We start from the raw sequence: 25,347 nt of genomic DNA on the forward strand, positions 1-25,347 counted from the left end.
CGTAATAACTTATGAACGCTTTGACAGAAATCCATGTTTTTTTTGTAGTATTGAAAAAAAAACTAGCAACAAGTAAATCCTATTACCTAATAAATAATGAATTGTTTTTGTGTTAATTTTATTGTTCTAAAATATTCACGTACATCCATTTCTTACATTTTAACTTATCATGTAATTTTGCAAACTATACATATGAATCAGTTATAATTTGTCAACCGAAAGTTCAAAATAAAAGATAATAAAATTTATTCTTTAGTGCCTGATTTTCTTTCATTTGTTTTGCTCATACTTTATTTTGGTCGATGTCACAAGCTTTCCTAGGGGGTCGAACCACAGTGCGCCGTGCTATAAGCGTTATAGAAATATCGCTTAAGTCTAAAATTAACGCGTGCCATTTTGCACTTTATTTGTAAACGTTTTAAGTGTAAAATGTTATACGTCCAATTTTAGTCTTAAGGCGTTATTGCTAACTCAACGCCGTTAGCTTTGCACAGTTGTACAACATACTTTATTAGTTATTCATTTCAGGCGAACGTAGTCGCAGTGTGGCGGTTTGAGATCCAGTAGGTAACTGGTGTACACTATTGAAAACTGTAAGTGATTGTAAATTGTATTCTTACCTTTTAAAGTGATTAATCTAGTCATGGACAGTTCATCTATTTGGCAGACATCGTGCATGTTTTATGGTATTTGATTTAATTTATTCATATTTTAGTAAACATAATGTCAGTTAGTGATTTTAAAATTTTCGGGATAAATTAATATGAAAATGAATTAGTTTGAAATGTGCTCTATCTATACTATAATATTATGTAGGTATTTATATTGAGATAATTGTGAATCTGCTGATAAGACTGATATACCTACCTACCTAACTAATATAATGTAGAGTGATAGATAAGCCACTTCACGCCAGGCAATTTGAGAATTAAGTAGGTAGGTAAGTGAGTGTTGCACTTCCCAAGGTTCTAAATTGTCGATTAAAATCCCTATAATTATATAATTATAATACCTGCTTGCTTACACGCACACTACGTTCAAATTGTGATTAGAAAAATGAAAATACTAAATACAGTTTTAAGTAAGTATGTAATCAGATACTACTATTAACTACTATAGGTGCCAGTAGGTACCTATTAAGGTTTAATTATGAAAGAAATGTGAATTGTTTTCAAAATGCTGGTTTTAGGTAGGTATGCTAATTTGTGATAACAAAGAGTTGTGTCGTTGAGCACCGTGCATATTCGTTGGCACGAAGCAGACAAACATACGCGGCCTTGACCATGACCACCAAGCTAATCCGAGATCTTAACCGTGATCCATACCGTCTATATTTGCATGCAGCAGAGTGGCGCTCACAGTTATTTCAACTAACAAGCTAAGATTTGACTACCAAGCTATTAGAATAAATCTAACTATTATTGTCAAGAGTGGGCGAGTCGAATAGAACTTTGTATTGATACTCAGAACTTCAGATGAATTTTGGGTATTTCTCATCGCCACGGTTCTCATCGTCACCTTCGTGGCGAATTTTATTTCTAACTTATTTCAACTTTTTGTAAACAAAAATTGTAGCGCTTGATGTGAAGATTATATTCTCAGTAAATCAGTCAAATAGTGAGTCTCGTTTGGAAGCTTTAACGTTTTGAATTTTTTGATGCCACGAAAGTGATTCTGTAGGGGAGAGGGGGGCAGCTTTGAACAATTTTCATAGTTTATTAAATATCTTCTAAATTTGACTGATTTCATTAATTTTTTCTTCCTAGATAGAGGTCATGGTTATCACACAACAAAATAATGATGTTCTTCTTAATTATTCATGAACGCTTTTTAAGATATTCAGATTTTTGCACAGACCTGTAAATGTTCAAAACTGCCCCGTAGTCGGGGCAGCCTTGAACACGCCTGGGGCAGTTTTGAATTAGTATTTTTTTCAACGAAATAAAACTGAATATTTATGAATGTGTATTTTTTAAATAATTAATAAACAAAATTCTAAATGATCAGTGTCATTTGGGATCAATTTAACATGTTTATTTTATTTTAAATCACTCTGTACAAAGTAACATAAACTTAGGGATATTATTAAAAAAAAGTAAATATAAGATATATCAATTAATTAAATACTAATAAACTTTCTGTTTAATGACACATCAAAGACAAAACTGCATAATTTTAAAAATATCCATCAACTACTAAAACTAGCTTTTGCCCGGACTTCACCCAGCTTGAAATTTTATCTGTTACAGTAAAGCAATCTGCTTATTTTTTATGTAAGAACCTTCTACGAAGTATTAGAAAACTTAAAGTTTCATAATACCACTGAAAAAAGAAAATTGATAAAGTTCAAAGGTGCCCCAACCATTTCGTTCAAAGCTGCCCCATGGGTATATTTCCAGAAAAAAACAGAAATTTCATAACGGAACATACTTTTATGTTGCAATTTCTTATCAAATCTTCATTGAAACTATTTAAACTTCCATATAGTAAACAAACCACTCACTATTTTATAAAACTACGTCCACAAAAACCTTAGAACCAAAATAAAAAAGTGCGAAACTGGCAGTCAAAAATAAAAAAGCACTTTTACCGGTTAACCTACAGTTAAATATTAAAAATGAGATGTGACAGCTATGCGCATCAGTGCTGGCAATATAAATTATGATTTATACCATTGTAGCCTAAACCAGTGATTTTTAAATTCATTTGTTCTAAGCTGCCCCTGTCCAAAGCTGCCCCCCTCTCCCCTACTTGACAGCACTAATTTTTTCAAACTTTACTACTGTAAATGACTCTTAAGTGTATATAAAACATATATTTTGTCTTATTTTCATAGATAAATAGCAATAACATAATATATATCTTAGGTACCTACTTAAATACAAGATAAAATTTTACCGATTAGGTCACCTACTAAGTTACAAGATTCTACGCAATTGGTTTTAAGGGTGACACTGGTGGCATTCTGAAATGCTAAAGAAGCAAAAAACGGATTATCAGTACCTCAATGAAAAATAACTCTAACTGATTATCAGTCCCTCAACAAAAATATATCTTTTATTTAGGCCAGAGGGCCTCGTATTTTTGTTGTACAACTTTTAACTCAAACTTCAGATTAAAGAAGAACGGTCATCTGTGACCCAGACAGTGAAACAAGACATACCTCAGTTTTTTTGTCATGTCTTAATTAGTAAAATTATATATTTTTTATATTCGAAATCTATGTATAACACCAAAATATTACCCTTTGTTTTTGTTCAGGCGTTATACAAAAACTAATACAAAATGCCTATTTATCACCAAAATTGGTAAATGTATGTACCTAAATGTCTATTACAGCTGCTATGGAATGTATCTAGGTGACCTGGAGATACAGCCGGATTATACAGGGTGGAAACGAGAAGTTACAAAATCCAAAAATTCAATGTTACCAGCTTCCATAATCTGTAACCTATTATTGGTACCATTTGAAAGAGCTCGTGAAGAACTTTCAGAATCAGTAACTAGTTTTTCGATATCTTGTATAGTTTAGAAATAATCGAGTGAGATCACTTATCGTTCCATATGTATAACCACCCTGTATAATCCGGCTATATCTCCAGGTCACCTAGATACATTCCATAGCAGCTGTAATAGACATTTAGGTACATACATTTACCAATTTTGGTGATAAATAGGCATTTTTTATTAGTTTTTGTATAACGCCAGAACAAAAACAAAGGGTAATATTTTGGTGTTATACATAGATTTCGAATATAAAAAATATATAATTTTACTAATTAAGACATGACAAAAAAACTGCGGTATGTCTCGTTTCTGTCGGGTCTGGGTTTTTTTTTGTATGGGGCGTGACCGTTCTTCTTTATCTCACAAACAGATACACAGTCACGTCATATACAGACATACATACAGTCATACAGACAGACAACAAAAATACGAGGCCCTTATTTATTTATTTATTGATGTACTGATCTCTACTTTACCACGTATAATTATTATTATTAAAATATTGTAAAAACATAAACACCAGTCACTATATTTTAAAATAAACCAAAGCAAGAAATCACTTTCGTGGCCTAAAATCACCTTCGTGTATAAAACACCACGAAGGTGATGCCACGAAGGTGACGAAAATTTTAGTTTTTTATGAATTATCCTTAAATTTGAATTTAACGGTTCAAGTCGAATACTACACAAATAAGTCTAACATGTTAAGAGCCATTTCACAAAAATATTCCGCGCGAATTTAGGTAAAAGCTGTCAACGCAACGTCAAAAGAGTAAAAAGAACGCTGAAATGGACAAAAAAATCTTGAGCCGTGACCGCATTAAGACTTGATTTAAGTTATAAATTTTAAGGTAGAATGAGGTATTCAAACTTGATAAATTAATTTAAATTTTTAATAGAGTTTATTAAGTCTTTTATATTTCGATTCATAATGAAACACGAATAGGTATAATATGTAAAATATATATTAAGTACAAAATAAAGACAGTCACATAGTGAAAAAAAATCTGCCCCCTTACAGCTCCATCATCGGACCCTGGATACGAATAATGAAACACGAATAGGTATAATATGTAAAATATATATTAAGTACAAAATAAAGACAGTCACATAGTGAAAAAAAAATCTGCCCCCTTACAGCTCCATCATCGGACCCTGGATACGAAATATTCGTCAAGGCGAATCACACAAGCCCAAACTCCATAGGGTTCTATTGTTTTGTTACGGAGGTGGCCATTGCATCTCCTCCAGATCCATTATCAGACAGAGCTAAGAAATAAATAAATAAATATTATTATAAGTAAACAAATAACTAAAATAATTCATCTTACTATCTTACTTCTTACTAGTCTTACTAATATTATAAATACGGAAGTTTGTGTGGATGTCTGGATGTTTGTTACACTTTCACGCAAAAACTACTGAACAGATTTTGATGAAACTTTACAGTACAGTACAGCAGTACTAGGCAGTCTGTGTTCAACTATCACTCGGGTCGGACGTTCCTATCGCAAGACCTTTGGTTCACTCAGTTCCGATACGACTCTAGTGCTGTGTGTAATTATTATTATTAGTGCTGTGTGTAGTGGATTTCATTTTGCCTGAGACTTACGCCATGAACCCTGAACCAGAAGACCCTGTCGCCAGCGACAGCGACGCTCATCCATCCCTGGCGTCGACCAGAATAACAATGTATAGGCTATAAAATTTAATCTAAACACTAAATTTTAGTCTTATGTTTTTTTGAGGAGGAGCCTGACTCTCGTTACACAGGTTAACCTTATACGAGAGCGGCACATATCTTGTAATTGTAAAGTGTTTATTTAATAAAAAGTATTTTCATTTTTATTTTCATTTTATAATTTATGACGATCTGTGACAAACTAATTTTCAAGCGGGTGAAGCCGCGGGCAATACTACATATTTCATACTTTTTGCCCGCGACTTTCTGCGATGAAGTGGAAAATGGTTCTAATAGAATTAAAATATTCTAAGAAAATTAATTTTGTTAAATGATTATATTTTTTGATATAAAATCTACAAATTATTATGTTTAAATATTTGAATACTTACAAAATTATGAGATCTTTCTAAAACAAAATTAAAACACTACACCTGCCGCAGATTTCTTTGTAAACAATGTTTTTTTGTTTTTCCTTCAGGTGCTAAAATCACCAGGCTATTGTGTGCGCATACTCTGGAGTATTCCACATACAACTGGTCGTCGGAGAAGCATAGATTTCCTTTAAGTCTACTCCCGCCACCATATGGAACTCTTCTAAAACTCGTGAGGGCGCCAACACTTGCTTTTGTATCGAAAATTAGTATGAGCAGCTGCGCACGCGGTTGCCCGTTGCAGGCTCTATGCAACCACACTGTTTTAAACCGTGGTCCCTAAGCATGAGATGGGAAACTGCACTCTCTTGAATTCCCTTGAATTTAATGGTGTTAGGGGAATCCTAGGAATGAATACAGACTTTCCAATGAAATCTCCTCATCAATATTGCGAAATTGCGAGTTGCAATGCAATGTTACGTTTTCACTTGTTATTTTATTGTAATCTGACCTTGATTTTTCAAACACGTGTCAAAATAAAAAAACCGGCCAAGTGCGAGTCGGACTCGCGCACCGAGGGTTCCGTACAAACCTGCAAGGTTTACAAAGTTCGTTCATTACGACAATCGAGTCATAACTATGGTATTTTTATTGCAAAATGAAATTCATAACATTACAATGGGGAAAGATGGAGGAGCATAAATTTAAGACAAAGATCTCTTTATCGTTTAAGTAATCCTTTATTTTATAGTATTTGATATGAATTTCAACTTGATAGCTCTACGCGTTCATGAGGAAAAAAGTAATAAGTTTATATTTATTAAAAAATGTATATTTTGTAATGTAACAAAAATTTAAGGTTTTCGGAATTTTTCATTTATGTGTGCTATAAAACGTTGCTTCATGCCAAATTTCAAGATTCTAGGTCGACTGGAAGTACCCTTTAGGTTTTGATTCCCTTGCGAGTACTTGCGAGTTTCAAAATATGCAGCTTAAATTGCTGTTTCTTTTGATTGCGTTGACATAGAAGTTTGATTTTGTTACAGCTTAAAGGTATTATAGACCTGAGTATTTGGTATGAATTTCAATTTAATACCTCTACGCGTTTATGAGGAAATGGGTAGTAAGTTTAAAATTATTTAAAAAATATATATTATGTGATGTAACTAAAAATTTATGGTTTTCGTAATTTTTCCTTTATCTCAATCAAGATTCTGAGTTCACGGGAAGCACCCTGTAGGTTTTGATTCCCTTGCAAGTGTCGAAAATTTGCGGCATAAACGGCTGTATCTTTTGATTGCGTTGGCTTAGAAGTTTGATTTTTTCACAGCTTCAAGGGACAGTAGACCTGAGTAATTGATATAAATTTCAGCTTCATACCTCCACGCGTTCCTGAGAAAAAGGGTCTTGACAGACGGACGGACAGACGGACAACAAAGTGATCCTATAAGGGTTCCGTTTTTTCCTTTTGAGGTACGGAACCCTAAAAAATAATTTAAATCAAAAGTGCTAAGGAATATTTCATTGATATCAACTCAGAAACAAGCACAGATCACAGAAACTAAAGGGAAATGTGACAAGGGACAAATTGGAACATATTGCTTGTGAAAGCAATGATGACAGTAGCGACGTCATTATGTAAACAGTTTATATTGCTTGCATAGTACTAAAGATTATTCGAACGTTGAATACTGATACCGTAGTGGATAATGAGCACACAATTTGATTTCTTTGTGTGTGTGAATTTCTAATACGACACTGAGTTTCGAACTCAGCGCATTACTTAGCATCTCTCTATATTTCTATGGAACCAAGTTATCTCCAAAATAACATTCCACACCTTTTTAACCTAGTCAGGTAATAATTTTAATAAAATACGAAGCACGTCATCTATCAATAGGATATAATGTATATTTTAGAAGTTAATAAATTATGCATAAAATATAAACACTTTAGAAGTTTAGTTAAATCGTAGAATTTCTGAAAAACAAGTACTAAAATCGTACTGAAAAAAAAGTATTAATAATATGTTATCTAATTTATTTATTAAACGTCGAATTTTATCAAAGATTTTGGACTAAAGTTTTTGAAAATATTTTATAGCCTACATAGAAAAAAATTAGGATTCTAAATCGTGAAAGAATTTTTTTCGGAGCCTATTGCCTCCAAACAAACAATTAAATCTTTCCTCTTTTATTAGTATAGATTTAACAACAAAGCTTTCTCGAAACAAAACGCTTCTTTTTCTTCTTCACGAAACAAAACTCAAAGCGGATAAATAAATAAACAAATCTTTGGACAATTTCACAGCGCCATCTAGTCCAAAAGTAGGCAACCAATATGCTTGTGTTAAGGGTGCTAGCATAATGGATAATAATATACTTTTTTATAATTTATTTATTAAATTAAATACATGGTACCTACATTTATACATAGTTACACCCAGATCCGTCAAAGAAATTAAAATTCATCATTTCAATTTCTGCTCGGCCGGCCGACTCGAAACAGCCTCTCGGCATAGTATCAAATGTATTTGGTCGCCGTACAAATCAACGCTTCACGACACGAACGCACGTAAACGTCACGGCGGGAAAAATGACACAGGTCCTGCCTTGACGGGCGCTCGCGCCATACTAATCGATGTCGGCTTGCGCATTGTAATTTATACTGATATTCACATCAATATTTTGACAAAGTGGTTACTAATATTTAAACAATAACTGTAGAAATCAATTCTACAATGAATATTCTTTATTTTGGGATACTTTTATTGCAGTTATTGCTGTGTTTTTAAACCAAAAACCACGATCAAAATGTGACGTTAATCTTCAAATTTGCCAAATTATTTTTAGATTTTACTCAATAATGGTAATGAAATTCAAGAATCTATTTCATTAATGGACTACAAGAATATATGTCCAATGATTACTATATATTTTTAAGCTTATTATATGAGCATAAATAATAGATACAGGACTTTGAAAATGAGTCTGCGGCAATTTTTCCGTAAAATGGTTGTGGGAGATGGGGCACTGTGAATTGAGCAAAAGAGTTTTAGTAAATCCGTTTCATTAAAGGTCAACACCAAGGATTGACCTATCTTTCGCAGTTATTAAATAATATCTGGGTGTTGCTTAAGATAGTAATTCATGCTTCCAAAATCTTAGAAATTCGCACGAAAATGTAAAATGGCTCTTAAGTTTTCAATGGCGAAGTTTCAATTAAATTGTTTAAAGTTTAGAGGTAGAAAATATTGTTCAAGCAAGCGACGGTATGTCTATGGACAATCACAAAAAGCTACGTATTTCTTTCGCAGAGTGACGATCGACCTATCTCACCTCCCCAATGGTCGAAGCTTGACTGACGTTAACCGAATAGAACGCTATGATTGGTTGCTGGTGTTCGGTTTAACGGCAATCTTGTATTATTACTCAAAATTTTAGGTACCTAAAATCGTGTGACCAACGTATTTCGCTTTCTCAATTCAAAATAATTATAAGAATATATTTTTTTTACTATTGTGTGGAAAGTATATTTAATTACGATGATTTTAGTATATGCTACACACAAATTGAATGAAAATTGTGAATGCAGTAACCAAATGTTTCATTGCAACCGAAGGTGTGACACGATGAGAACGCGAAAAATGACCCCGTTTTTTATCGTTTCATGTGATTTTTTCGTATTATTTTTGCTTCTATTACGATAAAATTTATTTTGTATGTAGCTAAATAGATATTTTATCATCTGATTTCAAAGGTATTGTTCTAACTTATACCGTTTATGAACTATTATTGTGTGACCATCAAATTTGAGTGTAAATGAGAAGTACCCTTTTATTTTTAGCTCAACAAAAAAAAAGAATTAAAATGTCTGCAATTTCCTGGAGTTATGCATAGACGCCACGTCAAGTCAAACATTGTATAATGTACTTACATTAATTAAATTATTTAAAACTTTAATGCCAAATAAATTAATTTATGAACGATAACTTAGTAGATAGGTAGACCTCAAGGTGGACCGAATTCTGAAAGTAGCGGGAATCACCTGAATGTGGACAGCCCAAGCTCGGCCGTTGCGGTAATTCTTGGTGAGTGGTGACTGGTGAGGGGTTGATTGAACGAAGAGTAGTCTACTATGAGAATAAACTAGGTTACTATGAGAATGAAATATGTACCTATTAAGTACTTCGACACTATGAAATAGTAGGTGAATCAATTGAGTTGGGAGCAACAAGTGACCACAAAACCTACAACCCGGTCGAATTAACTACGCTGCGCACCTGGCTGTCGTGACGTCGGTCGGACCTACACATTATTTGAATTGCCATACGAAAATCTAAAAATCGTGTTTTGACAGCTCGTCATGAAAAAATGTATGTGTTTTGTCACACGTTTGTATTAATTTCTAGCAAATTATTTTGAAGTACTGCCATGTCTGCCATGCGTTTATGACGAATTTACATTCAATTTATAGAACTTATAAAAGTGTGAAATCGACTTTGTGGCAATTCGACAACAACTCAATTTAAAATAGTGTAAGGTGCCTACCTATTGGTTATTATTTTATCTCTACTGTAACAAACATTGGCGAATAATTATGTTCGATGCATTAAGTGGTATCTGACCGTAACTTTCAAAGCAGCAACAAAATGGACTACAACATGGGGCGCAGCCTGCAAGTGGTGGACGTGAACAGCGACCAGCGAAGTGAAGCTGTTGGCCTGCATTTCACCTGATGGAAAGTGAAGACGAGGCCGAAATAACCCGAAATCCTCAATTACTGAGGTACTGGCACTGGCTAATCTTCCCTCCAAATGCTGTTACCATTGTTCTTAAGGGGAAGTTCGTTTGTTCTGTCCAGGAGGAGTATGGTTGAGTTGGGGCGCAGCCTGCAGGTGGTGGACGTGAACAGCGACCGCTCGTTCGCGCTGGACGAGGCGGCGCTGCGCGCGCTGCTGACGCCGGAGCTGCGCGCGCTGCCCGTGGCGGTGCTCAGCGTGGCCGGCGCCTTCCGCGGCGGCAAGTCCTTCCTGCTCGACTTCTTCCTGCGCTACCTCAACGCCTCGGTGAGTGCTCATCGCCGTGCCGTGGCGCGCTGGCGTGGAGCTCGCTCCAGTTTCATAAATAATAATATTATTATACAGAATGTATAATATAACCCCAAAACCCCAACGCGTTTTCCCTACTTAAACTAAATCCGTACGTATCCATCGCACTAAATAATTTAATTTACACGTGTTTTCATGCGATGGCCAAGTCAATAATTTATGTAAAACGTTAAAGATTTCCTGGCCTGGACTTGGTATTACATGGATCTCACAACTTTTTACCGTAGAACAACTGAGTTGCGAGACTTGGTTTTTTTGACAAGTATTGTTTTTGATGGGATCTCATTTCTTTTTGTATTTTGTAAACAGTTCTACTTTTTTCCTTTTCGGTACCTTCTACTTATTGTATGTATATCTAACCAGCAACGAATTTTCTTAAAGACCTCTCTCTGACTTATGAAATTTTCTCATTTTTGTAGGTAGCCTTCCGTTTTCTCTTTTCCGGTTCTACTTCTTGAGCTGAAAACTGGACCGAAATTGAAAAATGTTACTCGACTTGGCGGGGACACTACCGTGTGCCTTTATATTTAATTTTATATGATATTACAAACTTATTTAGGTAAGTAGTTAAATATTTATTAAAACTGGACCGAAATTGAAAAATTTTGCTAGACTTAGCGGTTGCACTACCGTGCCCCCAAATATTTTAGTTTTTCCTTGATTCATACACCAAACACTACTTATATTCCAAATTTGAAGTTTCTAGGTCTGCTAGAAGTGCCTTAGAATTTGATGATCGGTGAGTCAGTCAGTCAGTCAGTGAGTGACAAAATTAAGAAACTTTGACCCGTTATAATTCTTAAACTACTGGTTCAAATTGAATGAAATTTGAAATATACCGTGTCTTTACAATGCCTGCATGGATACTGAAAATTCAGTCTTCTAGTTTTATCCACAACCACAACGATGATACAGGGGGTCGAAAATGGCCTGAATTGCTTCGAGAAAAGGATGGTACGGCCGTGCCGCTTTTTTGCTCGACTTGGAGAGAGATTTCTTTAATGTGTACGTGCTATCGAATTGTTTTGGCAGGACGCGGAGCGGCGGTCGGGCGCATGGCTGGGCGGCGAGCGGGAACCGCTCACGGGCTTCGGCTGGCGCGCGAGCCTCGACCGGTGCACCACCGGCATCCACATCTGGTCGCGCATGTTCCCGATGACTCTCTCCAACGGGGAACAGGTAAAACAATGGCGGCTGAGTTCGAGAATAAACAATCAAGAAACGGCTACAGATCTGTCCAAGCTGATACAGCGAATGATAGGCACCTATCACGACTCACCGTATCTATACTAATAAATATTATAAATCTGAAGAGAATTCGCCTCGTACTTGGGCCGCACGTTCGGCGTCACTGCTGAAGTTGATTGACCTGGAAGAATCCTGTTGACGACTCTCCATTCTTACCTCAACTTTGGCACCCACGACGAGAAAGGAAAAGACAAAAGAGCGACGCCTCGCACCAGTGATTCGTCGCATTTTAAATATTGCGCACGCGTGGTGGGCATCCAACCAGTGGCGACAACAAATTTCAAATTCGCATTATCAAACTCCATTTTGAAAAAATAAAACTTAATTCTTTGTCGTTGGTAGTGGTGGAACATCCCACGCTGCATTTCCGGTACGCGGCCTCCACTCCAGAACCTAGCTGCCCCATCGGCCGTCAGTTCTGCGTACTATGTGCCCTGCCCATTGCCACTTCAGCTTGCTAATCCGTCGGGCTATGTCAGCGACTTTCGTTCATTTACGGTTCACCACATTTCTGATTCGATCTCGTAAAGAAACACAAGGCACAAGATGAACCGACGACATCATAAAGGTAGCAGGAAGGTGACTGGTGGACGCAGGCCGCTACCAACCGGTCAACATGGAAATTATTGGAGAAGGCCAATGTTCAGCAGTGGACGTCCTATGGCTGAAATGATGAGGAATAATAATCTTTGGTTTTGTTTGTATTCAATTTTGAACTTGAAAAATTCCCGCTTGACACTTTTTATTTTCGCCGTAAACTAAGAGCACGGTAGAGACCACGCGACGTCAATATAATTATACTCGTATGCATCGGTGATTCCCGGTTTGGTGTAGGTAAGTAATGCCGCAAGATCGGTGTTGCTCCTACATTCAGGCTACCTTATCGGCCATTAAATTGCACGTTGCGGGGCAGGTGGCCGTGGTGCTCATGGACACGCAGGGCACCTTCGACAACGAGAGCACCATAGGCGAGTGCACCACCATCTTCGCGCTGTCCACGCTGCTCTCCTCGGTGCAGATCTACAACATCAAGGGAGACCTCGGGGGAGATAACCTCCAACATCTGCAGGTGATCATTATTAAATAAGGACTAAAAATATACAATAAAGTATTAGTTAATCTAATTTGAAACTACTCTTTATCTTGATTGTTTCTGCTCTTTCAACAGTATTTTACAGCGATCGCACGGCTGGTGCAGGACAATGACGCTGGATATCCGTTCCAACATTTGAAATTTCTTATCCGAGACTGGACTAGTGACGTAGTCAACTACCCGCACGGCGCAGAAGGTGGCCGACGCCTGATTGAGAGGGTCTTGCAAGTACGTTATTACAATCATCTTGGGAGAAATTCTTACAATTTCTTTTGGATCCGAAGTAACAGCCCATTAAAATCATTCTCGTGTATAGGTAATCGTCAACCAAATTTGACCGTTATGATTTTGCTCATCATGAGATTTTATTTTAATTAAAGTTCCTAACCCTCGAGTAGGTCTTTGTAGGTTGTTGGCTCTGACCTACTTTTTTGGACTTACTATTATATTCCTTCTGTACCTACTTTATGTACGCGTGGAAAAACTTTATCATATAAATAAGGGTATGAAAAATAGTTTACGTCCTATTCTCAGACCTATTGAATCCTATACCTACATTACACACCACATAAGAATCGGTCAAGCCGTTTCGGAGAAGTCTAACTACAAACGTTGTATCACGAAAATTGTATTATATTAGAGAGATAGGCCTTTTTTACCTAAGAAAATGGCCTATATACCTACCGTGGGGGACGGCAGGTTTTGTGGGGCTCGAACCCACTAAAAACCTGGGGTGTTCCCTCTGCCGCATAGTGGTCGGCTCCTTGGGTAACTAGAAACGACCAAGGGTGACCAAGGCACCTTCCGCGGACGTATCACCCTACACGGGGGGACCCAACACGCCCCACTTAATGGGGGGCCGTTAGAGATAGGCCTACTAACATTTTAAGAAACAGTTTTCGTTATACAGGTTAGGCCTGAGCAACCGCCTCAGCTCCAAGAACTCCGGCGCGATTTGCGATCTTGCTTCGAAAATATAGACTGCTTCCTCATGGCTCATCCAGGCTACAATGTCGGTACACAGGGCTTTCAAGGTTGCTTAGCAGGTAGGTGTTAATTTCTCTGGACTTCATCATCATCATCATCAACAGCCCTTTACAGTCCACTGCTGGACTATGAGCCTCCTCCACTATAGTGGAGGGTTTTGCCATAATCTCCACGCTAGGCAGGCGGGTTGGAGATCGCAGTTCTCTGGACTTACGTGCTTCTAATCCACTTGAAAATGTTCCGTATAACACAGTGGTTCTTAACCTCTAAGTCATGAGGGACCATTTTACCAAATTTCTGTCTTGTCAGGGACCACCTTATAATCATAATCGGTCAAAAGTAAACCAGTTTGATTGCAAAAATCAGTTAAAAGTGGTTTTGACTAAGGCGTGCAAGTGCACTTCGTGGACCACTTGGAATGCCTCCAGGGACCACCAGTGGTCCGCGGACCACCGGTTAAGAACCACTGGTGTAACAGATGAACCCAATAAAAACTCATGTCGGCTACCGAGACTTAAGTAGGTATTGTCTATTCCTTACCGAGCATACAAATCGAATAATTATAATTGTTTGCTCAACTGCGGAGGTCTAGTAGTAGCATGCTGAATTTTAATGTAGATACTAAAGCTATTTGATTGAGTATGCGATGGCTTAGTTACTGTTACTGTAGATGTTTCTGAATGATTACAGGCGAGTTCACACGACCGCATGCTGACACCTTTGTGCTGATTTCAGACCTTCAGCCAGAGTTTAGGACGTGCTTGTTGGAGTTGGTGCCTCTGGTGTTAGCGCCCAACCGTCTCGTGGTCAAGCGTATCGGTGGCCAGAAGGTGACGGCGGACGAGTTCATCCATTACTTCAAGAATTACATGGACTTGTTCAACAGCGGCAACCTGCCTGAGCCCGCTACGATACTCCAGGTCAGCACTACAACAGGCTATAAAACAACAATGTTGCGCTGAAAGACCGAAAACGATCATTAGATCAGAGACGAAAAAACAGCTTACAAAAAGTCATAACGTGTTGTGGTCAGTGTTTTAAACTGTAAACGTTCACATCGCGAAATTCGTGTCATGGTTTTTAAAAGCGCTTAAGATGCGTTGTGGCAATGAATAAAAGTAATGAAGTGTTTTGAGCCCAACTTGGTGTAGGTGAGAATCCAAAACAGTTGAAGGGACTTTGATGATTATGGGAGGGGTGCCAAAAATGAAACAACTTAAAAGTAAGAACCCGTTGTATTTGCAGGCGGCCGCTGAGACGGGTCTCCTGCTCGCTACGGAGGCGGCGCGCGCGGAGTTCGCGAATCACATGGAGCAGTGCGCGGGCGCGCGTCCGATGGCGCCGGCAGCCGTGCGCCGCATCCACGCGCAGGCCGTCGCCGCGGCCCGCGAACTCTTCACCGCCAGGAGGCTCATGGGGAATCGCCAGAACATCGACCAGGCTCTGGCAAGAATCACGACGGTACGTACATTGATAACTTCACAGTTTGAAGGCTGGAAGGTTAAGGTTTGAATTAAAATTATTGAAATAAAGTATCGTTCATCCACGATAAGATCATCATACGTTGCGTGTTGTAAACCTAATAGGGGGACTGGTATAAAAAAAAAAATGATGATCAAGATGATAATTATTAAGAAGTAATGCAGTATGAGTAGATGCAAAGAAATATATGATGCAAATGACCATCTTTGACTTGCTTTATACATATTATTATTTCCACAAGCAATAGACCTTTAGAAGACAGAAGAAGAATTTTTTTACATAAATTCTATTTAGATTTCAATTTTATTTTCTCAATTTCTTGAGCTGCGTGCAGCCAGGGTATTCAGGGATGCACGTTAAGATTTAACTGGCCAAGGTAAAATTGAGAATTTATTTAATACACACATGTAGAATTTAAGACAGTTGTTAAGGCTACTGACGGATCCTAAAGCTTACGCTGCCTTGCTAAAGCTGTTGTGTTCGTGTCCAGGAGTTCGAAGGTCGTCTGCAAGATTTTATCACAATAAACGAGGCGAATATGGGAAAGGCGTACAACGAAGCAGTAAATCAGTACGTGGAGCTGGTGCTAGGGACCACGGCCGAGACGCGCCTGTGCGTCGGCCCTGCGGCCCTGGAGGACGCCCATAACGCCGCATACGCCACCGTTGTTCAAGGCTTCAAGGACATGTTCGAAGTCACCAGCAGTGACAATGAGACAAAGCAGCTGATAAGGGTATTCACTTACTTATCGATTTTATTTACACATAAAATTACAGTCTTTTTAAGAATATAAAAAATCCTTTTGCCTCATTGTTTGCCATTATAATATTTTAAAACAAAACTTCCGACCGACCGCACCTTCTTCCACACTATTAGTTTCTAAGGATGATTCAATCCAAGGTAGTTACTAATGATTGATTTGTTTTGCCCAGGATATAAACGCGCGTTATACTAGCTTGGTGCAGATCAACGAAATGAACAACAGCGGCCATCTGTCTGGAGCAGTCAATGAGTACGTGTCCGAAATGAATCGGCAAACCGAGGGCCAACCCTGCATGAGCACCTCTTTGCTGAATGCTAAGCATGCCTCGGCGCTTCAAGCTGCTATGGACTTCTTTAAGAGCAAACGGAACCACAGCTCTGATTCGTCTCATTGTGATAGTTATTTGGAACGCTTGGAGAGGGTAATTATATTGATTGAATTCTTTATTTTACTATAAAATTGGTTTCATTCTCATGCTGCTCTTGTATTTTAGGACATAGTAAATAACCAATTGGTGAATTATGTTCGACTGAATAAAGCTAACACTGCAGCAGTCGTGATGGCGGTGGTATCGAATTACAAAGACCGCATGGCTCAAGTGTTCGGCATGCACATGAAGTGTGTACCGCCAAGGAAGTTCGTAGAAAAAGAAAGAGACGTGAGGGTGCAGACCAGAAAGATGTATCAGGAAAAAATTGAAGTTGCTGAAGGTGAACCTGATAGCCATTGGGTGGAAATCGAAAGGGTAACTCTACTACTATTTTTGTATATTAATTTTGTAATTATATACCTACCTACATTTATTATACACAACATGTGCGAGTTCATAAATGAGGAAATGAGCGCTGAGCATTACATGTTGAAGAGCTTTCAGTGTTTGCACTATTACTAATTGTATTACTAAGCCATAATTTGACTTTTCAGTTTTTTGATTCTGAATCTCAATAATGCAAGTAGGTACTTACATACTCCGTACTTATTACCTACAATCTGAAAAATCTCACGCGTCACGATCTTAATCGTCCTAGAAACGTGACAGAACGCGGCTTATTTAAATTGTGCTAGACGTAGGTGTCGTTAAAAGATTACCCACTTGTAATAAGTACCACTACAGATAATTAATAGATACTAGTACCACTACCACTAAGTACGCACAATTGATCATTATTAACAAACTTGTTTCCAGACGATTGACCAGCACTGCGCACAGGTACAAGAAAACAACGTGGAGTTGAACATAGGCGCTGTTAATGCCGCGATTGAGCAGTATCGTAAACTCATGGACAACAAGACTGAGCCCTACCCGGCGCTGCTACGTTGGGTGCTGTCGCCGGCGCGGCTGATACAGCTGTCGTTGGACCTGCGGCGCTACCACCAGGCCTCCAAGACCGAGGCCATCGCCGTCTTCAAGGCCCGCCGTCGCGATGAGCTTATCGAACCAAATGACTACTACTATGAAGATTTAAAGGCCGTGCGTATTCTCCTTAAATCAACTCGTATTATTATCTGAATTTAGGTCTGTGCGCATTGCAGTAGGGAGTTTCATACAAAGAATACTGAGGGCTCAGTGGGAGTTTTCATCAAATGTCACTAGACTCACTAGACAAGTGAGCGCGTAAAAATTTACGGATTGTACAGCGCCCCTAGCGGGAGCTTTCAAAAACTAAAATTTTCTATTTTTTTAACGCGCTCACTAGTGAGGACGTTTTATTTAAACTCACTCTAAGCCCTCTGAACGGTTCGATTTGACACGGTTACGATCCCTTTCAGAGTTTGTAAATTGTACTTTGTCCATCACAATAGGTAAGTAATTAATTATGTATTAGGGTGAATATCAACAAAATCGTTTTTTGCCTAATTCCGGTGGCGAATTTTAATTTCCACTTTCCAAAACTTTTTTGTGGCAGAAATAATAGTAAATAACTTGTATTATTCAATGATATGGTAGAGATCAAAATATTATTAATACTTCTCGAGATATGTCAATTTGAAATTATCAAGAGCCACCGAAATGGTATTTGAGCCACCGGAATTAAGAACCAATCCACCGAAATTTATTTATACAGCGGACTTCGGAATGTTACGGATGATTGTCTCAAATTACTTATTTATTTGTAATCAATTAAGTATTATTATCCAGTAAAGATGTTTATAATTAAAAACAATATTCAGGCCTGTGTTGTGACCCTAAAAAGCATCAAATCTTCCCACGTGAGTCGTAATAGCCGACTAAGGAATCAAAATACTGGAGGGTGGGCTGCAGCATCTTTCCGGGTATTATACTACCATACTGGAACTACCAACCAGCCTGTTAAGCATGGTGATAACGGCAAAATCCCTCCATAGAGAACAAATCCAAAACTTTCTGGCTCTAGCCGCCAACAGCCCCGTTATTCTAGAGTCATCACAAAGACATCATACATGACCCTCAAACCCAGAAACCAACTCTAGTCCCGGGAGGGCGACCAACTGCCCCAGGTTGGTGTTAGGTTTATCTTCCATAAGTAAAAATATTGGTCCAAGCTAGCCAAGTTTTCATGATGGTATCATACCTATCCTATACTCAGAATTACGCAACTAATTATTCGCTAAAGACCATGCGAACTGGAGATTAAGTATGAAGATATTTCTAGATCTATACCAGCTACTGAACTAACACATTACATATTTGTGACAGGGTAATTTAACGGAAAACTATGCAAACCTAGCGACAATGAGCTAGATGAAAGTAGTACAATTAAGAAACGGAGGACTAAATCCAGCCAGCCTCATAGAGAGAGAAGGCCTAGCAAAAGATGCCAGAACTGTAAAAGCGTACTGAGCTGCACCCTAATAGTACTGCAAAAATCAAAATGTAGTAATCATTTTTAGACGAACAGGCAATTTAATCACATTTGCATTCTCCGATCACCACACAGCTTATGACCGCAGTCTATGAAGGAACACTATCTGCGGTTGCGATCCTCATCAGTGAGGGACCGAGGAAGAAGAAGAAGTCATCACCGAAATAGAAGAATGCCGAATAAAAGATGCTCAAAAGCTGTCGACTGATGAAGCCTAATCCACGACCAGTGCCAATCCAGCTCCAAAGCCCCACGAATTTTCATCTCGAGTGGCAGAATAGATTGCAACCTACGAGACTAGGGAAATTTTAGCTGTTTCAGGACTATTCTCATCTGTTTTTAAGATTCTGCTTAGTATCGATGTATAAATAGCTATCCAAGTCCTCACGCTGATACAAAGTGTATTATAGAGACGATTTTTTATAATAAATCGAAAGTATGTATTTGCGAGGACCAAATTGAATATAACAAAATGAATAACGAGGATAGCAGAACCATTTTGGTAAATGCCTAAGCTGCTAGGAGAGATTAAGAAGCACTACTTGTAATTAGACTGATTCCGACACTTTAGCGAAGATATCCTAGACTTTAGCTTGAGTGAGATTAGAATGCCCTATTAAAAACAACAAGGTATGTACCAGGAAATAATTAAATCACAACTGAGCTTATGAAATCTGATGGAATGCTAGTACTAAAGTTCTCTTAAATACCACCATGTTTATTGGTCGATAAACCAAAAAATAAGACATGGTGGTGGTGCTAGAGACTGGAATGGAATGGACTTTGGCGATGGTCCAGAGTCAGGTGAGGCAGCTTTTTCCTGAAACATGACACTCTCGCTATCCAACATCCAGTCTCCCAGACAACCTCATTTTCGAAAAGACGTTCGTAATACTACGTATACATATTTAATGCTGCGTCAAATTATGCAGAAGACTGAGGACTATAATCAGGCATTATTATTGGCCTTTTTGTACCTTCTTCGATTCGGTCAAGACCTGGGCTGTGCTACAGTCTCTTTAATGGCGTCAAATTGACTGTCGATACATGCAACTTCTGAAGTATTTGTATGAAAACTTCATCATATCAGCCCTCCCCCAAGATCAAAACTCTAAACTAATCTGATTGCTGCGAGGGTTCAGAGTTGGAGACACCATAATCTCTTAAAGTCTTCACTACCTCCCACTTAGAGGTTTTCAAGCTTCTGAGCTAGACCGAGCTCAGTATCAAGATACGGCGAGTACATCACACAACTTCGATTCACTGACGATATTGTAGTTATGACTGAGACCTTAGTAGACCTAGGTACAATGCTCCAGAGCCAATAAGACCAATTCCGGCAATAGATTCGCCACCGGAGCCACCGAAATTGCGCCACCGGAATTGAAAAACTGTTACAAAATTCAAATTATAAAGAAAACTAATTCTGATCAATAATTTCTGTATGCAGATACAACAAAACACCAAACTTTAATCATGTTAAAGAATCGTTTAGCATCTAAGTAAGTAGCTTTCACTCATACACTTGCCAGCGAAATTGAAAAATTTTGTATTCCTGTGCCGCTGATACAAATATTTACGGGTCTGCTGGAAAAACAATACCACACGTCGCAAGTCTTTATAGCCCGATCAGGAGGACACAGTTGAGTGATGCAGGGAAGAAGAACTCTACGTCTCTCAAAGCTTCTTTGGAGAAGTAAGAGAGTGTCGAAATTGAGATAATGTAATTGCTTTTTTTCGTGGGACAGTTTTGAAAGGCTATTTAAAACACTTAAAATATGAAATATCATATTTCTTTCATATCATTTGGAAGTCTTATTTAATGTATTTTATGGCTATATTTTTAAATTACTAGAATACCCGAGAAAGAAGGAATAACACAATTTATGAGTAGAAATAGAGTTAGGACGCGCCACCGCTATTAGATTTTGGGTCTTTGAAAATTTTTTTAGTACATAAAATAACTACCTATTGTCCTGAAGACTTTGCTATCATGTAAAACGCTGTATAAACTATACATATACAGAAAAAAAAATCATCGCTCTAGTTACATTTCTCCCATCGATTCTCAGCTCCGCCGCGTAAAAAACGTGTTTGGGATATTCACCCATTAATAAATGCTTGACGTGTCTGAACTAACTGTAGACTTGAGTTAGATCTTTTTGTAGGCTTGTTAACCAATCAGAACTTTCAAATGCATTGACATATTAAACTAAATAATAAAGTGTTTGAAGATTCTGAACAAAAACCGGCGGTAAAAAGGCACTTGACGAATCGAAACCATTTTCTGAGTAACTTAGTTGGTTCGATAGAAACATTTCTTTCTTTAAAACAGGATCGATTAGAGTTCCAAAATGTAGAAAAAAATTACGTCTAAGTATTAGGTCCATGCGTGATGTGTAAAGTTTTATGTTAATATTTTTATTTAGTAACTTTATTTTGTTTTCAGAAAATCATCGAACTTCATAAGCGCTACAAGAACCCGCTCCAAATAATGGCTATTGAACTAAGCAACCCCTTGTTAGGACATGATGTTATGTCAGGGTTAAATAATGATGACAGTGATGACTGATATAGATCCAAAATACTGACTATCTGTCCTATCTGTGACATTGACAGCGGGGCGTCACCGTCAATACCGGATCGCTGGTTCCGATTTTTGCCATGTTGGAAACTATACAGGTTGGAATTTTGTAATGCCACCTGAAGGGAAAGTACCTACTCTTAATATAGTAGATAGACATTTTTTCTCAAAGAAAACATTCTTTTGTTTTTTAAAAGAAACAGAACTGCATTCAAAGATTTCCAAAAATTTGCTTGCCACATCCGGAATTCGAACCAACTAAAATCTGTTAAAAATTACACCCTGTATTTTTATTGCATCGATCGTTAGGGTTAAGTATAAGGATGAAATCTCTCTAACAATCTTGATAAATCAAATGAAAGGAAAACCATGAAATCTTAAATGATTTTAATTATGTACAGGAAATTGTATGGTATGGTAGAGAATTTTCGAAAAAAAATCGAAAATCTTTGAATGCAGTTCTCTTTTTCTCTCTTTCAGTAACATTTTTTATCTACAGTATTAAGAGTAGGTACCTTTCCCACCAGGTGGCATTACAAAATTCTACCCTGTATAGTTGAACGATGGTGGCGTCCCCCTGTCAATGAGTTTGGTGGGACAGTTCAATTTAGGTCATCTATACGAGTTACATAACCAAACCACATATCACTTCATGCGTGCCTGAAAATTATATACCTATATTTTATTACTCTTATGTAATTAGGTAACTTGATAAATAATAACAATGTTATACTAATTTTTATATTACCTAATATACTAACTTTAGAATATACATGTTAGAAATAAGTTTGTATTAAGTAAAATCTGTGGTAAAATGTTTGAACATGACAATTAATTTAACCGCAGCCAAAACCCTTCTCTAGGTAAAGACGGTTTATTGTAAAGGCTGCTTCATTATTTCAAGCTCAATTACGTACGTTTATAGCATACCTACCTACTCTTAAAAGGTGCTATTCCGAATAAACCGAGGTGCTATTGCAACTGCCTACAGACAGCACTTGAAGAAGTCCAGCAAGTGACAAGTGTTGTCTACCTCCATGAGTGCTGCCGTTTCTTTGACGGGAATTGTCAACAGGGAATAGTGGAATAAGCCGAAGAAGTCGCCGGCACAGCTAGTTTCTTATGTACTTACAGACCAGAGCCTCAATTACGGTAATTTTTAACCTCTCCAATCCAGACGCGCTTCTTCGATTCTGCGATACGATTGGTCAAAACAGCGTACGAACAGCGTAGGTACGTCAGCTGTATTGGAGACGTTAAAAATTACCGTAATCGGGGCTTAGTAAGTCAGTACTGCAGTTGCGGCCGACTTCAAGTAACCGCTGCAGTGGTGCACGTGCCGTCGGTATAATAATTACAAAAGTAAATCAGCCTTTAATTGCCAAAAATGGTACAGTGATCATAAAGTCGATCTTTACCCTATCTGTATGAACATTTCAGATAGTAAATACATACATATAGGTAGGTAAGCAAAACATTTGTGTATCGTCAAATGAAATGAAAAACGATGCATTAGAGATAACATTTTGTATTTTGTAAGTTTTTTTATGGCGTTGAAACATTTTTAAATTTTATATAACACTGTAGGTAACTACTCGTACATGGAAAGGATAACACTAACTGAGCTTATAAATCCTACACACGGTCACACTGTTAACTATCCATTTCCGTTTTTGCTCTCGCTCTCATCAAATGGTGATTCTTTGCGATAGGACGAGACGACATGACAGGCAATGGTAAGGTAAGGTAGTTAACACTGTTGCCGTTGGTACAACCCGACCGGGCTAACTGCGCACTCTGACTACTTGCCCGCGTTCGCCCCGTCCGTACCGGGTAAGAGTAGGCGCACACCGTTGATTTTTCGTCGGCCGATAGTTATTTAGTCGGGCAGTTGATCAGTATGGGCATGTATGGGAGTGCGCACACTACGCCGATTCGATTTGGCCGATTCTTCATACAATTTAAAATCGGGCACAACTATCGGCCAACTAAATATCAACGGTGTGCGCCTACTAACAGAGATGTGACGTCACTGCTGCCAGGTGCGCACTGCGCAGGTAACTCGACCGGGTTGCAAGTCCAGCGCAGCGAGCAGTTGCATTGCTTGCATGTCTTGCATATTATTTTGTACTGCATGCCTCGCAAGGAACGGTTGTCACTTCTTTACAATAAAATCATAACCAAATATGACGTACAGAGTGTTCTACTAATTGAAGTTGAAGAATGTTAGCCAATATGAGTAATAAAGTTACCTAAATTTTCGCATACAATCAACAACTTAGTAGGTACTTTAGTGTTGACATAAATTCAAATGCATAATTATTTACAAATCCTCAATTCGTACCTAAAGTACGGCGGCCAACGAGAAGCGATACCAAATGTAAACAAACCCTGTCATTGTCATTTGGAATAGTAGGGGTGGGTTGCACCACCTATCTTTAACGGTATTCTATGACGATAACCGGTGCCTTTGTATAGAATTTGACAGATTTTTGACGTTTGTCAAAGTTAAATTAAGATGGTGCAACCCAACCTAAGGGTTTGACTTTGACATATTTTGGCGGGAGAACGAGACATTAACACAACTAAACAAGATGGGAAGAGACAGAATAGATTGTCAATTCTAATCGAAAGTCGAATCGGCCTTTTGTATCGCTTCTCGTTGGCCGTACTTTACCTACGTAGAGGAGTGAAAAGTCAGTAAAGTAGTACAAAATGTGTGTGGATATTGGCTAGAAGAACAATTGAGACTTCTCTTTCTATGATCTGAGATTGAGACGTACATATACCTATCTTTGTGTATGAGTTTTGAGTTATCACAGTTTTGAACGTTGTCACGGTAGGTACACTTCTTCGGCGTCAAGGATGTTCACTTGTTAATAATAATAACGTGGGCTATAAATTAACTTAAAGATGAACTACGACTGAACCGTTCCACCCGTGACATTGACAGGGGGCGCCACCGTCATACCGGATCGCTGGTTCCGATTTATACCACGTAAGAAAACACTGAAATGTCATTTGCAGGAGGACGTTGCCATCAATGCCGGCTTATTATTTCCGATCTATGCCATTTGACGTTTCAAAATCATTCAACTAAGGCTGGGTTGCACTGCACCATCTTACTTTGGCTTTAACAAACGTCAAAAATCTGTCAAACTACATACAAAAAACCCCGGTCATCGTTATAGTTACGGTTAAAGTTAGATGGTGCATCTCAGACATTACACGTGCCACGTTCGTACATGACACGTGGAAAGGCGCTTTAAAAAGCCTTTTTGCAGAAGATAAAAGACCAATTACAGTTTCACCAATAGTTATTAATTATATTAAGGTTTCACTAAAAATTGTTTCACGAGTATGAGGGAAAAATCATACGATATTATTAATGAACTCTGAAATAAAAATCCCTGATAGCCTGATTATTATTAGAATTTAAATATTTATCGGCCGTTTGGTGTAGTGGTTCGAAACGGACTACTATTCCGGAGGTATAGGGTTCGATTCCCGTACAGTACAAACATTTGTGTGCATGAACATATTTGTTTGTATTGGACTGGGTGTTCTCTATGTATAATAAGTATGTATTTACAAAAAAAAAATATTTAAGTATGTTTATATCCGTTGTCTTAGTACCCATAGTACAAGCTTTGCTTAGTTTGGGACTAGAAGCGC

General features: G+C 38.0%; 1 protein-coding gene across 2 annotated transcripts; it reads left to right on the forward strand.

Annotated features, from left to right (window-relative positions):
- Positions 1-522: 522 nt before the first annotated feature.
- LOC135074129 (atlastin-like) lies at positions 523-23,866 on the forward strand. Of its 2 annotated transcripts, none has more exons than XM_063968437.1 (13): positions 523-593; positions 10,426-10,630; positions 11,705-11,851; positions 12,834-12,989; positions 13,089-13,241; positions 13,924-14,059; positions 14,736-14,920; positions 15,246-15,461; positions 15,973-16,215; positions 16,415-16,666; positions 16,739-16,990; positions 17,432-17,716; positions 21,538-23,866. In XM_063968437.1, exons 2-13 carry the CDS (start codon positions 10,433-10,435, stop codon positions 21,658-21,660), a joined length of 2,346 nt encoding a protein of 781 aa, XP_063824507.1. In that variant the 5' UTR covers positions 523-593; positions 10,426-10,432; the 3' UTR covers positions 21,661-23,866. The 2 variants fall into 2 exon arrangements, with proteins under 2 accessions (XP_063824507.1, XP_063824503.1); XM_063968433.1 differs by lacking the exon at positions 523-593 and adding an exon at positions 10,285-10,349.
- The last annotated feature ends 1,481 nt before the right edge of the window (positions 23,867-25,347 follow it).

This window comes from Ostrinia nubilalis, chromosome 1 (genome assembly GCF_963855985.1).
Source record: "Ostrinia nubilalis chromosome 1, ilOstNubi1.1, whole genome shotgun sequence".
Classification (NCBI taxonomy): domain Eukaryota; kingdom Metazoa; phylum Arthropoda; class Insecta; order Lepidoptera; family Crambidae; genus Ostrinia; species Ostrinia nubilalis.